The sequence below is a fragment of the Lithobates pipiens genome, unplaced genomic scaffold (genome assembly GCF_037356315.1).
Source record: "Lithobates pipiens isolate NorthernLeopardFrog02 unplaced genomic scaffold, aLitPip1_a1.2 Scaffold_3, whole genome shotgun sequence".
NCBI classification, from domain to species: Eukaryota; Metazoa; Chordata; class Amphibia; order Anura; family Ranidae; genus Lithobates; species Lithobates pipiens.
Window position 1 is genome coordinate 100,878,846 of NW_027507790.1, and position 15,566 is coordinate 100,894,411.

The 15,566-nt window shown below is 43.9% G+C and overlaps 1 protein-coding gene across 6 annotated transcripts in view; it reads right to left on the reverse strand.

Moving 5' to 3' along the window:
- Nucleotides 1-15,566, reverse strand: part of P2RX6 (purinergic receptor P2X 6) — an 87,847-nt gene that overhangs the window by 59,090 nt on the left and 13,191 nt on the right. For all 6 annotated transcript variants that reach the window (XM_077462093.1, XM_077462094.1, XM_077462092.1 and 3 more), the window contains one exon: nt 6,329-6,400. In XM_077462093.1, the coding sequence (XP_077318219.1) occupies nt 6,329-6,400 (72 nt within the window). The remainder of the gene's footprint in view (nt 1-6,328; nt 6,401-15,566) is intronic.

Below are 15,566 nucleotides of genomic sequence, written 5' to 3' on the forward strand. Positions count from 1 at the left end.
TCTCATCTCCTTAGAGTTTCACTACCAGCTATGGAAAAACTCAGGGCCTGTTGGCTCCAGAATATCCCGAAACTTGATGGTGATGACTGGGATGATATCTGGGACTTCCCATAGTCCATAGTTTCCCTCAGAGACTGTTTAATACAGTTTAAACAAATCCACTGGGCCTACTATACCCCGTACAGGCTATACAAAATGAACTCCAGCCTCCCCCCAGAGTGCTAGAGATGTGGGGGAACCCCGGGAGACTTTACCCACATTTTCTGGACCTGCCCAGCTATTACAGGGTTCTGGGAGGAAGTGCTATCATGCATCTGCTTAGTCAATAATATCCTGCTACAGCCTTCCATGTCAGTATGCCTGTTAGGACTTGTTGAGCAGTTAATCCCCACTGTGGCGGGGTGCACTATGGTGAGTCTGCTACTATTCTATGCCAGAAAAGCCATCTCACTTCACTGGAGGAAACCGGCCCCACCCACAAGCATTTTCTGGAAACAGCTGGTGAATAAGAACCTACCCCTTTATAAAGACACATACATCAACAGATGCTGTCCAAAAAAGTACCAGAAAGTATGGTCTAAATGGTTAGCAGAGCTGTCCACAGCATCATTCAAGCTTTCTGTGGGTGAATGTGGGGTAGACCTTCTTCAAATAAACCACTCTTTAGACAAATACTCCCCACAATATAGTGGTCTAGGAGGACCGTTCTCCCCTTTTTTTTTTTTGTTTGTTTTTTCTTCCATTTAGTTTTACATCAGTCGTTTAGACTCATGTGGGAGCAAGAATGATAGTGCCTCCGCTGACATCCATGACATTTAACCAAGGGAAACGCACCGTCTTTAATTAACGGTGACACACACTTCGTTAAATTTGATTCAATACCGACATAAACTTATGTGACCCGTGCATGAGCCACCTTTCTGCTGTCTGTATAAGTCAATTACATGTATGTGTTTTCAACACCAATAAAAAGGTTTAAAAAAAACAAAAACATAGATATGAAGGTTTTGACCAAAATCCTGGCTAACCGATTGAACTCTTTCCTTCCCCGCTTAATAAAGAAAGATCAGGTTGGCTTTGTACCACAGAGACAAGCAGGGGATGCTATCCAGCAGATTTTACAGCTGCAACACATAGCTCACAACCATTCATTAGAAATCAATGCTTTTATCTTAAGATGTGAATAAGGCCTTTGACACATTATCATGGCCTTATCTTATGTCTGTACGTCACCATTATGGATTTGGTGCCTCCTTCTTGTGATGAATGGCGGCCCTCTATGATTCCCCCTGAGCTAAACTTCAGTACTATGGATTGAGTCGCCTTTGTTCATCATTGGGAGGGGTATTCGTCAAGGGTGCCTACTCTCACAGCTGCTGTTCATTTTGGCTTTGGAACCATTGGTGGAGGCGGTTCTCTCTCATCCCGATATTAGTGGCATTGAAGTTGCAGGTTCTTCCCATAAAATATCTTTATTTGCAGACGATCTCTTGCTAACCTTAACCTCCCCCTAAATTTAGAGCGTAGGAGAGTTGATCTCTCTACCAAATGTTTTATCTCTTCTAGATTATTTTGCTTCTCTCTCAGGACTTCGTGTTAATCCCTCCAAATCGAAAGCCCTATCGGTTAACCTTTCTCATCCAGAATTGATGAGTTTGAAATCATCCTTTCCTTTTCAGTAGCACTCCTCTCTACCCAGCTTGGAATCTGCCTTACTCCTATGTACGTGGGAATGTTTCAGGCCAATTATCCATCCCTGTGCAAACGTCTGTTGGACACGCTGTCCTCCTGGTCCCACCTACCATTGTCTTGGTTTGGTAGGATAACTGCTTTTCGAATGTCTTACCTCCCTAAATTACTTTATTACTTTTGGGTCTTACCTGTCCCCATCCCATCGTATATCTTATGCATTCATCAAGCTCTTACAATTTATATGGGGATCTACCCGTCATTGAATCAGTATACGTGTCCTGTATGCCCGGCAGATCAGTGGCGGCCTCTCTGTCCCTAACTCACAGGCTTACTATACAGCAGCAGGCATTTCTCCACTTTCCCATCTCCATAAAACATACCACATGCCACCATGGGCCACAATGGATCTTGTCGACTCCAATCCTATGCCCGTCTCCTCTCTATCATGGCTCCCTCCTATTCACCGTCTGAAATCGATAGGACCATGTTTAACTCATTCCTTACAATTATGGGACTCAGTCAAATACTCTGCGGGCTTGATTTCCCCTCATCCCCCACTATTGAAACGCCTTTATTGTCCATTGTTCTCTCCGGGATGTGAAAAACTGGGTCAATTTTTCTGGTGGACTACACATGGGTTTACAGACATTCACTCTATGTTTACCCCCACTAGGATATTAACATTTGATGCCTTACGCTCTTCTCATGATATCCCATTGAGGGAACACTATAGCTACCTACAATTGAGACACTTTTTCCAACAACTTATCAAATCATATCCCACTCCATACACCCTGACTCCTTTTGAGAGCCTATGTAGAGCCAGACCCCACTACCCAGGCATGATATCATTAGTATACTCGTCCATAATTTCTACAAAAAATCCTCCACTGAGGCCCTACCATCTTCAATGGGAAAAAGGAAAGAGACAGTTAGACCCAGAGGACTGGCGGACTATGACCATAGCCCTTTGCAAGTGCTCATGAAATGTCCTTATATTGGCGAATGCCTATAAAGTGTTATATAGGTGGTATTACACCCCAGCTAGATTGGCCCGTTTCATTCCAACTTACTCTCCTCTTTTTTTTTCGAGGATGCTCACAAGAAGGCTCTATGGCACATTTATGGTGGTCATGCCTGAGGGCGTGCAGGTTATGGGTCAGGGTTTATACCATTCTTCGTAACTTATTTCATATAAACCTTAAGAGGGACCCCTACAAAATCCTTCTTAGTAAACCAATTGTAGAGTTGTTACGCCCAGTGGAATCCCCCAAGTGTAAATCCCTCCCAGTGTAACAGTCAGTGGCGGCCCGTCCATAGGGGGCGCCCGGGCGCCGCCCCCCCTGTGTGGTAAAAAAAAAAAAAAAAAAAAAATATGTCAAAAAAAAATAAAAAAAGTTTTAAAACTGCCCCTTTAAAAAAAAAAAAAAACGGTCTTTAAGGAAGTGCTCGAGCGCCGGTCACAGTGCACGCCGGGAAACACCACGCCAATGCAATCATGAGATTGCAGGCGTGGCGCTTCATTTGCGGGCGTTAAGCCCGCCTCAGGGCGCTTTCTGAAGCGCTGAGTAGCTTCCGCCCGGCGCTGTAGTATGTGTTACTACGGCCGGGCGGGCGGGCAGTTTGATTGACATCTGAGTTGACTCAGATGTCACTTCCTGTCTTCTCTCTCCCATCTCACCTGAGAGAGGAAACAGGAAGTAAGAGGAGTAGAGCGGTGTGAGGAGCGGCTGCGGAGGTGACACAGTCAGGTAAGTGGGCTTCGTGTGTGTGTGTGTGTGTGTGTGTGTGTGTGTGTGTGTGTGTGTGTGTGTGTGTGTGTGTGTGTGTGTGTGTTATTTTGCTCACTAGATATACAGACACTTCTCTTATGGTGCTGCAGAATGTTGTACATTGCTTATCTTATTGCAAGTCTATCAGGCATGGTCTGCCTGGCCTAAACCAATCAGTTGTCTGCTTTGTGTAATGGTCTAAGACGCCTTCAGAGTTTTCAGTACCCTGGTGGAATCTTCTATTCGTGGCAAAGCCATTTTATATGGTGTGTGTGTGTTCCTATAGTACTTTTTATAAAAGTTTTCAACCACAGAGATCCAAAAATAATTAAATTTGTTACAAATCCCAATCGATAAAACAAACTTATTTTATAATCAAGAATCATTCAAATAAAAAGACATTGGTTTGGATTCAAGCGGGAGAGACGGCAGCCCCACTGAGTGCCGTTCGCAGCGTGAACAATCCATGCACCATCTTTCATCAGCGTGAGTCAATAGATTCTGCAGTCTAATTGCAACAATTTCACACTCATCTGACGATTGTCTTACCAGCCAGGAAAATGATCCTTAAATTGCTCTCGCTCCCATCTCTTGAAGGGGAATAACATTTTCTCCTCTGCGTATTAATCAGGCATTCGGAGGAGACAATGCCGCTGTGAGGAACGCAAGCCTCACCTGAATTTATTGGAAAAGCCCAACAGGAGATGCAACTAAATTCTCTCAGAAGTTCTGAAATTGGGAGCATTAACAGTTTTCATCTAACTGTTACAATGTGATGCCAGAACACCCACGCAGATAAATCAGATGTAATAACGGGGCCTTTAACTATGTAAATTCATACTATAATCTTGGAAATTTCTGGGTGTGGCTTATGAGAAGTGGGAGGGGCCAACCGTGGATGGGCGGGGTCTTGCGCCCCCCCATCCTAAAACTTCACCAGCCGCCACTGGTAACAGTGTAATTCTCCCTTGCCCCACCCCCTCTGAAGCCATGGGGAAGCCATTGGGAAGTCCCTGTGCATCAGAGGGGGCTGGGTCACCTGTACGTCACAGTGTGGCCCCGCCCTCACTTATAAAAGAACTGTCACCTGAGAGAACAGTCATTACAGTGGGGGCCTCCCATGGAGGCGAATCGGTAGCGGCGTGCAGGGGGTTTTTTTTCCGGTCCGGCAGAGCGAGAGAAGAAGATGAATGGTCTTAGTGGGACATTTTTATGTTTTTATTTTTTAATAAAGGACTTGTCCCAAGATGTGTCTTGTGTTTTTTTTTAATATTAACACTTTTTTGGTGAAATTGTTTCACTTTAAGCATTATTAAAATCACTGCTCCCGAAAAAATGTCAGTTTCTAAAACTTTTTTTTGCATTGATAAATGTCCCCTGGGTAAGGACCCAGGTCCCCAAACCCTTTTTTTGACAATACCATGCATGTAAGCCTTTAAAATTAGCACTTTTGATTTATCCCATAGACAATTCATTATAGCTGTGAGTAGTTTTAAATGGCTTTTTTTCCTTTAGAAATGTCATTTTGTGCAGGGACTGTTCTAAACACAGGAAAAAGGCACCACTTTACAGGCATACTATAGACACCCCCCAGGTACGAAATTTAAAGGAATTTTTCACTTTTATTGTTTCACTTTAAGCATTATTAAAATCACTGCTCCCGAAAAAACTGCAGTTTTTAAAACTTTTTTTGCATTGACACATGTCCCATGGAACAGGACCCAGGTCCCCAAATACTTTTTATGAAAATAACTTGCATATTAACCCTTGAAATTAGCACTTTTGATTTTTCACGTTTGTGTCCCATAGACTTTATGGTGTTCGCAAACAAATATTTTGCCTGTTCGCATGTTCTGCTGCAAACCAAACCGGGGGGGGGGCGGCTTCGGCTCATCCCTACCCCTGTGTAATCCCCTTAATATAACCCCCCTGTGTATCCCCCTAATGTAACTCCCTGTGTAATGCCCCTAATGTAACCCCCCGTGTAATCCCCCTAATGTAACCCCCCTGTGTAATCCCCCTAATGTAACCCCCGTGTAATCCCCCTAATGTAACCTCCCTGTGTAATCCCCCTAATGTAACCCCCCTGTGTATATCTGCCCATTATATATCTCTCCCCTCCCCACATTTACAGACCTTAGAACAGCGTGGTTCTGTCTACATGGATGTCCCTCCTCCTGTTGTGGATGCACTGTCAGTGTGGAGGAGGAGCCTAGTCTCTGTCGGCTCTGAGGAGTGTAATTGTGATAGGCAGCTGGCATCTCTCCCTGCCTGCCCATCACAATAAAAGGTGATTGCAGTGCTGGTTCCCGGAAGAAATGCGGGTGCCGGGCACTGGGCTAGTCTGAGCACTGAGCTGTCTGTGTGCCTGTGCCTTCTTTCTCCTCCCCCCTCCCCGTCCATCGCGTACTCACAGCAGAGATACCGGAGTGCGCAGGGGAAGGAAGAAGAGGAGAGAGCCGCGGCGCTCCACTCAATCCAGCGATGTGCCAGGTGTCACCCCTCTGGCGGGTGTCATCCAGGTGCGGCCTGCACCCCCCCCCCCCCGCTCCCCCCTAGCAATGCCACTGCTCTCCTCTAAAAGGCTAGGAGGGACACACTGCTCCTAGACAACCCTGCGTGCAATTCAACTTCATATTTATTTTAAAGCTATAATTTGGTTAAAACACTAACTTTATTTCATGTGTAATGTGCACTTTATTATATTTGTATTTCTGTATATTAAAATGGACCTTCTCATAATAAACTTGTTCTGCACAGTGTGTCCTTTTACAGGTGTTATATGATATGTGCTCTGTCTGCTGGAAGGAACAGGACCAGTAATGAAGACAAATAATAAAGACAGTAAGGGAGTGCAGTCTTACCTCTGGACATAAACCTAGCACTTGTCGCAGTGTGGCAATAAAGTTTGTCACCAAGAACAGAACATTTTCTCCCTGCAATAAACCAAAAAAAACCTTAAACATTTGGATAAACTGTAGAGCTTTACTGCATTCTGGTAATTTTATTGTTAGCAGAAGGTGACGTGGGCCCTGTGTGTAAAATTATACTCACTAGGCAAATCTAAGGGAGTAATCCATCTTGGTGAAGGACCTTTGCTACATTTTCCTTTGATTGCATAGTTGCCTCTTCTAGATTAAGGTCCTAACCCTTCCTTGCTGATTGCATAGATTCCTCTTCTAAAATTAGGTCTTAACCCCACTGACTTTAGCAGGGAACCTTTAACCGATAAGCTGGCAACAGCAGGGGGATTGCCGGAGGAACTTCATAGTGTTGAATCATTACTACAAAGCTGGAAAAATAATTCTACACAGTGAGCATGTAGGCCGATGCTATGGGTGCTGAGGAGCATCTGTGCCACTCTATCATGTTAACATAGCAAAAGAGTGAGGCAGCAATAATCCTACACTGCTAAATCATTTTATTGTTTCAGATGTAAACAAAGCATTCACATGACCACTGGTACATACTATTAGCCCTCAAGGAACTTTGCAGAGGAGCGACTTGGCCTCTGCACACGGCTCCACAGTCACTTTGGGGGAGTATGTGTTTTAATGGACCAAGAGTTCTCCCAGGATTTAGATGGCTACTTTGTGCTTCAGAGGGATACATGGATCCCCTTCTGCGGTCATGTAGTGAGCCCTACAAAGTGAGCAAAGTAGGCAAGGAGGACAGAGGCCCACTTTTTTAAGGGAGAGACAGGTTTACCCTAAGGACAGTTTCCAGTGGAGAGTGCACAGTTTAGGGTAGGATTGCCACCTCATCCCTTTAAACCTGACCACATATGAATTACACAGGTTCTGATGCTAATTTAACCACTTTCAGACCGGACCATTTTGCTGGTAAATGACCAGAGGTCTTTTTACATTTTGGCACTGCGCTGCTTTAACTGGTAATTGCGCGGTCATGCAATGTTGTACCCAAACAAAATTTGCGTCCTTTTCTTCCCACAAATAGAGCTTTCTTTTGATGGTATTTGATTGCCTCTGCGATTTTTATTTTTTGCGATATAAACGTAAAAAGACCGCAAATTTTGAAAAAAAATGATATTTTCTACTTTTTGTTATTAGAAAAATCCAATAAACTCAATTTTAGTCATACATTTAGGCCAAAATGTATTCAGCCACATGTCTTTGGTAAAAAAAAAGTCAATAATTGTATATTTATTGGTTTGCGCAAAAGTTGTCACATCTACAAACTAAGGTACGTTTTCTGGAATTTACGCAGCTTTTAGTTTACGACTGCCTATCTCATTTCTTGAGGTGCTAAAATGGCAGGGCAGTACAAAACCCCCCCAAATGACCCCATTTTGGAAAGTAGACCCCCTAAGGAAATTGATAAGAGGCATGTTGAGCCCATTGAATATTTTATTTTTTTGCCTCAAGCGATTGAATAATGACAAAAAAAAAAATTTTTTTTTTTTTTTACACAAAGTTGTCACTAAATGATATATTGCTCACACATGCTATGGGCGTATGTGAAATGACACCCCAAAATAAATTCTGCTGCTTCTCCTGAGTATGGGGATACCACATATGTGGGACTTTTTGGGAGCCTAGCCGCGTACGGGGCCCCGAAAACCAAGCACCGCCTTCAGGCTTTCTAAGGGCGTAAATTTTTGAGTTCACTTCTCACTACCTATTACAGTTTTGAAGGCCATAAAATGCCAAGATGGCACAAAACCCCCACAAATGACCCCATTTTAGAAAGTAGACACCCCAAGCTATTTGCTGAGAGGCATGTTGAGTTCATGGAATATTTTATATTTTGCCACAAGTTGCGGGAAAATTACAAACTTTTTTTTTTTTTTTTTTTTTTAACAAAGTTGTCACTAAATGATATATTGCTCATGCATGCCATGGGCATATGTGAAATGACACCCCAAAATAAATTCTGCTGCTTCTCCTGAGTATGGGGATACCACATATGTGGGACTTTTTGGGAGCCTAGCCGCGTACGGGGCCCCGAAAACCAAGCACCGCCTTCAGGCTTTCTAAGGGCGTAATTTTTTGATTTCACTCCTCACTACCTATTACAGTTTTGAAGGCCATAAAATGCCAAGATGGCACAAAACCCCCACAAATGACCCCATTTTAGAAAGTAGACACCCCAAGCTATTTGCTGAGAGGCATGTTGAGTCCATGGAATATTTTATATTTTGCCACAAGTTGCGGGAAAATTACAAACTTTTTTTTTTTTTTTTTTTTTTTCACAAAGTTGTCACTAAATGATATATTGCTCACGCATGCCATGGGCATATGTGAAATGACACCCCAAAATAAATTCTGCTGCTTCTCCTGAGTATGGGGATACCACATATGTGGGACTTTTTGGGAGCCTAGCCGCGTACGGGGCCCCGAAAACCAAGCACCGCCTTCAGGCTTTCTAAGGGCGTTACAGTTTTGAAGGCCATAAAATGCCAAGATGGCACAAACCCCCCCCAAATGACCCCATTTTGGAAAGTAGACACCCCTAAATTTAGGGGTACACTAGTGAGACTAGGTAATAAATGGCGGGTGCCCTGAAACTATAAAAAAATAACTAACCAACCAGCGTCACCTGTAACAGTTATATGGTGATCACTGGTGAAAGGGTTAACTAGGGGGCAATTAGGGGGCTTTATGCGGTAGTATATGGGGGTCCCTGGCGCTATAAAAAGCTGCAGCGAACCTAAATACCTACCTGCCTAACTAGCGTCACCTGTGACACTAATACAGCGATCAGAAAAACGATCGCTTATTAGGCTGGGTTCACACTGGAGCGATGCGGGAACGCCACGAATGCGCGGCGGGTTCCCGCATCGCATGCCTCCCGGCGGCAGTTCACACTGCCCTATGCGAACTGCTGGGAGTGTCAGTCAAATGTTACTGACACCCCCAGATCAGTTCGCATATCGCAGTGCGATCTGCAAACTCGGATCGCATGGTGTGAACACCCATGCGATCCGATTCTGCTGCGGGCCAAAAAAAGGGTCCCGTGCGAATTTGCGGCGGGTGCGGCGGGTGCGGCGAATGGCTGAACTCGAATCGCACAGAGATCGGATGTGATTTGCACTGCAGTGCGGTGCGAATCACATCCGTTCTCATAAACCGCTGCAATGTGAACCCAGCCTTAGTGACACTGGCGACGGGGGGTGATCACGGGGTTAAACCTTTATTGGGGGGGTTAGGGGGGTACCTTAGAACTAAAGGGGGCTAACCCTAACTGCCCTAACAGTTATTAGTCACAAATGACACCCGCCGGGTGATCAGGGGGTTAAACCTTTATTAGGTAATAAATGGCGGGTGCCCTGAAACTATAAAAAAATAACTAACCAACCAGCGTCACCTGTAACAGTTATATGGTGATCACTGGTGAAAGGGTTAACTAGGGGGCAATCAGGGGGCTTTATGCGGTAGTATATGGGGGTCCCTGGCGCTATAAAAAGCTGCGGTGAACCTAAATACCTACCTGCCTAACTAGCGTCACCTGTGACACTAATACGGCGATCAGAAAAATGATCGCTTATTAGGCTGGGTTCACACTGGAGCGATGCGGAAACGCCGCGAATCCGCGGCGGGTTCCCGCATCGCATGCCTCCCGGCGGCAGTTCACACTGCCCTATGCGAACTGCTGGGAGTGTCAGTGAAATGTTACTGACACCCCCAGATCAGTTCGCATATCGCAGTGCGATCTGCAAACTCGGATCGCATGGTGTGAACACCCATGCGATCCGATTCTGCTGCGGGCCAAAAAAAGGGTCCCGTGCGAATTTGCGGCGGGTGCGGCGGGTGTGGCGGGTGCGGCGGGTGCGGCGAATGGCTGAACTCGAATCGCACAGAGATCGGATGTGATTTGCACTGCAGTGCGGTGCGAATCACATTCGTTCTCATAAACCGCTGCAATGTGAACCCAGCCTTAGTGACACTGGCGACGGGGGGTGATCACGGGGTTAAACCTTTATTGGGGGGGTTAGGGGGGTACATTAGAACTAAAGGGGGCTAACTCTAACTGCCCTAACAGTTATTACAGTCACAAATGACACCAATGCAAAAAAAAAAAAAAAAAAATGACATTGGTGTCACTGTGACTGGGGGGCAGGGGTAATTGGGGGGGTGATCGGGGGGTAAAGGGGGGGTGTGAGTGTGCCTGGCATGTTCTACTGTGTGTGTGTGAGTGTTGGTGCAACTTACTGATCCGCTCTCCTCCGTGTCGGAACGAAAAATACCGACACGGAGGAGAGAATACATCACTTCCTCTCCTGTGTTTACATTACAGGAGAGGAAGTGATGTCACCGGGGATTTCTATTCGTCGGGAGCGATCGCGAGGGGGTGGCCATGAATGAATGGCCGTCCCCTCGTCCGGGATCGCTCCCGAACGAATACCGACCGCCGCAGGCACCGGGCGGGGGCCCGATCGGGCCCCCGACCCGCGGGAGGCAAGGGACGTACATGTATGTCCTTATGCCTGCCCGTGCCATTGTACCGACGTACATCGGCGTGCGGCGGTCGGCAACTGGTTAATGCAGATAAGGCAGTGAGTTTAATTACCACCTTAATCAGCCACAGAACATGTGTAATTACTATATGTTCGAGTTTAAAGGTATGAGGTGGCAACCTTAGTTTAGGAATATGCTGAGACCTCCTGCCTGTGCCCCATGTTGGGGGAAAAAAGGAAATTTGCTGTGTTATTCAGTACACCAATTGGAGAGTAGAGCATCCCTCTTAGTATGTCACATTAATTGGCTACAAGGAAGCAAGCCTCTGGCAACCCATTACATGTACGCACTGCATTTCTACTGCGCTACTGGAACTGCTTTATGTTTGATGCGGATAAGTGCTTTGTTGAAAAAGTCGATTTTGGAAGAAAGTTAATGTTTTTTCCAAAGCTGATTACTTGGCACAGCTTTTTCTTTTTAAGAAAAGCTTGTGTGACCTGATCCCTCTCCACCAAAACCCTGCACCCAAGAAAATATCAAAACCATGAAGAATTTTTAGTGGAGATTTTAAATATATGTATGACCTAGTTCATAATGTTTCCGTTATCACTAAAATGATTTAAAGAAAGCCTGTCATGAAGCAGAATGTAAAAGGAGGGAAAAGGAAGGAAAAACAAGCCCTTGGGCCCTCCTAAATGGGTCTGCGGGCCCCCCTCTCTTTTTCATAGTATATATTGTCGTTTTTATTGTGGGCATACTGCCCCTTTAAGAGTCCTGCAGGATTTTCCATGTGAGGTATCACAGCCAATAGGAGAACCTGGGAGGTGCTGGAACAGGGTTTGGAGCCTATAAAACGGGGGCCAGAACTAGAAATGGTCCTTTGAACCTTCTAGCAAATAGCTTTAGTACAAAGCTCCCCCAGCACTTGAATTGTGCTTCTGATGGGATACAGCACCGTACACTGATTTAAGGACTTTTGCATGGACTTTGACGTGGCTCACTTTTTGTGTGTGCGATGTGAATAGCCCACTCAATGTTATTTTATTGTACTGAATATTTGTAGATATTCTGGTAGCTCTGTTAATGCTGAGGTTTTTGTATCTATGCATATTCTTTAATATTTGTATATCTCATGAAACAAATTTCAGTTTCTAATAAATAGCTTAGTTAAAGCGGTAGACCAGCTGAAATTTTTTTAAAAAAAAGTCAGCAGCCACAAACAATGTCGGCCGCCTGAGGCCGACCTGTCCCTCGGCTCTCGGGTCCCAACGCCACCATTCTAACTAAGGGAAACAGGCAGTGGAGCCTTGTGGCTTCACTGCCCATTTCCTACTGCGCGTGCTCGAGTCACGCAGCGATTTGTGAATGGCCGGCTGTGTTCTGGGAAACACACAGTTCCCAGAACACAGCACGCCTCATTCCCCAGAAGACAATGCGAGGAGGAGAAGACTGAAGATCACTGTGGTGTAGGAAGTGGCAGATTAGGACAATCTGCCTAGCAACAGACATTTCTGGTAAGTTAAAAAAAAAAAATCATTTTTTTTCGATTTTTAGGAACAATTTTATGTATTTTTTTTTTTTTAGGGTGGCCCTCCGCTTTAAGATATATTCCTGAACATAAATTCATTTTAAAATGAATAGATACAGTAGATACAAGTAGATAGATACAAGTAGATACATGGTATAACAAATTAGTCCATGTGCCAAATCAACACCTGGTTGCCCTCACATTCTGCTGAGCCACTGAAAAGCTATTTACAAAGCAGTTACTAAGTTTTGAAACATTGGCATTTTTTAAACAAGAGCTTGTGGTTATGTTCTCATCATTGATATGATCCATATTATTGAAATGTTGACATATATGCTTTTTATCACCAATTATAGTTTGATATTATTTTGCACTGAATCTTTAGTAAATATATATATATATATATATATATATATATATATATATATATATATATATATATATATATATATATATATTTGCACACTGTTGTATTCCTTTCTTGTTCAGGTTAGCGCGAAAAACACATTTGAGTTATTTATTGATTTGTGGAAATAAGTAGGAATCTCCTAAATATTAGATCCTTGCTTATTTGCATAAATATAGAACTGTTTAATATTTCAGTATAAACATTCTGAAAATTAGGTATACTTGTGTATTCTTGTGTATTCTATGTTTTTGTAGCCTTAAGCAAAAAGCTTCACACAATCTTTCTGCTGTTTGGTGACACTTTATGGGTGAGCCGTAAGCTGTAATTTTCACATAGCTGAGTATGTGAGAAAAAAAGAATAAAGTGCTAACACAAACAAATAATCACAAACATGACAAAAGATAATAACGATATGATTAATAATGTCCATAAACATGCATAATAGTCTCCATACCATGCGGAACAAATCTTCTGTGCTCTGATTAATATTCTTCACATAGCGCGACACCATTCACCACCACCCTATTAAAAAATGTGCACTCGCCGCCAATCCAGTTACCTCTAAATCAATAAAGGTCAACAAGTGCTGTATGATATACAATGGTATCATCCAAATTGGTGACACCACTCTTCAATAGTTCTTCTGAGATGATAAACTTTCCTCCATTATCCCTCCAGGAACACCACACTGCAAGTAAAGTGAGTGAAGACAATACTCCTAACTAGGGCTGCAACTAACGATTATTTTCATAATCGATTAATTGGCCGATTATTGTTTTGATTAACCACTTCGTGCCCGCCCTATAGCCGAAAGACGGCTACAGAGCGGACGCTAACTGCCGGGAGGCCGTCCCTGGATGTCCTCCTGTTTACTTCCCCTCTGCGCGCCACCGCGGGGAAGTTCTGTGCTGGCCGTGTCCCCCGGACACAGCCAGTCACAGATCGCTGTAAACGGAAAAATCACAGCGTGCCCAATGAGAGATGATCTCATATGTAAACAGCGTGTCCCATAGGAAACCATGTAAATGAACTGTAGTGCGTTTCTGCAAAAAGCACCAGAAAAACACATATATGTTAACCAGGTCTAAGACATTTAGTAACATAATGGGGTTAAAAAAAAAAAAATTAGCCCTTTATAGTCCAAAAAAAAAGTATATAATCGCTACTGTAAGGACTTCATTTTTTTACTGTAGAACTGTGAAAATAATATTTGCAGTAGCGATTATTTGCTCTAGTTTTTTTTTAACCCTATTATGTTACTGGCCGATTAATCGATTATGAAAATAGTAATCGATTAATTTCATAGTCGATTAATCAATTAGTTGTTTCAGCCCTACTCCTAACTTGCATTTATCAGCAACTCAAAGTACAACAGCCATTGGATCAGCATGACAGACACAGAACGAATATATTCACTGGAGGTCAGCCTCCATGGCAGCCTCCATACATCATCACTAGTTTCTTTAAAGCGATGTTACGTCCAAAAGCAAAAATGTAATATATTGCAGCTTGCCAATCTTTAAATGTGGTGACTGCATTCGTTTTCTTTTTTAGCTTTTTTCCTCCTTTTTTTCACTTGGTGATCTGGCCACTAACACACTAAAGCCTGGTACACACTAGTAGTTTATTTTTCTTTTAACCCAGCAGGGTTGAATGAAAAAAAAAACTTCAAAGAATCTTCAAGGTGCATTTTGCCCACCATCAAATGACAGAGGAGTGGTGCGGCTCTTCTTCTGGGTGGACGTCATATGACGGCACTCCAGAATGGCCGTTTGGGCACGCACCATGGCAGTCATGGCACACGCAGCATGGCAATTGTGGCCATGCCATGTTCCTAGGACAAGGCATGACCCCGATCCCTGTAAAGAGCCAATGACATGGCTCTTTAACTATGTGATCGGCTGTGTCCAATCACAGCCGGTCACATGTAAATGAGGCAATTCTGTTAATCAGCTCTCCTCGCCTCACACTGACAGAGTGTGTGGCGGGGAATGCTGATCAGCGGTATCTCCTTGCAGGGGAGACCAGGGCAGGTAATCAGGGCACTGATCATCAGTCCCCTCATTACAGGAAAGCCCCAGCAGTGCCCATCAGTGCCAGCAATCAGTGTCTATTAGTGATGCCAGTCAGTGCAGGCTTTCAATGACTGCTCATCAGTGCTGCCCATCAATGCCCATCAGTGCCTCCCATCAGTGTCCATCAGCGCTGCACCTCAGTGCTGCCTATCCGTGCCGCTTATTAATGTACACTAGTGCCACCTATCAGTGCCCACCAGTGCTGCCTATCAGTGCTCATCAGTGTCACCTATCAGTGCCCATCAGTGTGGCATATTAGTGCCTCCTCATCAGGGCCACCTTATCAGTGCCCATCAGTGCAGCCTCATCAGTGAATGAGAAAAATTACTTATTTACAAAATTTACTGACAGAAACTAAGAAAAACATTTTTTTCCCCTCAAAATGTTCGTTCTTCTTTCTTTTTTATTCAAAGTGTGACAGCGCTAAAAGCTGAAAAATAGCCTGGGCAGGAAGGGGGTGAAAGTGCCCTGTATTGAAGTGGTTAAAGGGGGACGATTCTTTTCTATACCCACTGTAGTTTCACCCAGCTGTGCTTATTCTCAAATCATAAACATGTACTATATAATAAACTCACCATAGCGCAAAACATGTTTGAGTTCAGCTTTTCATCTTATTAAGAGTTCTTGGGCACTCCTGCTTCTTATAACAGGTTAATATTAAAGTGTTAGCAA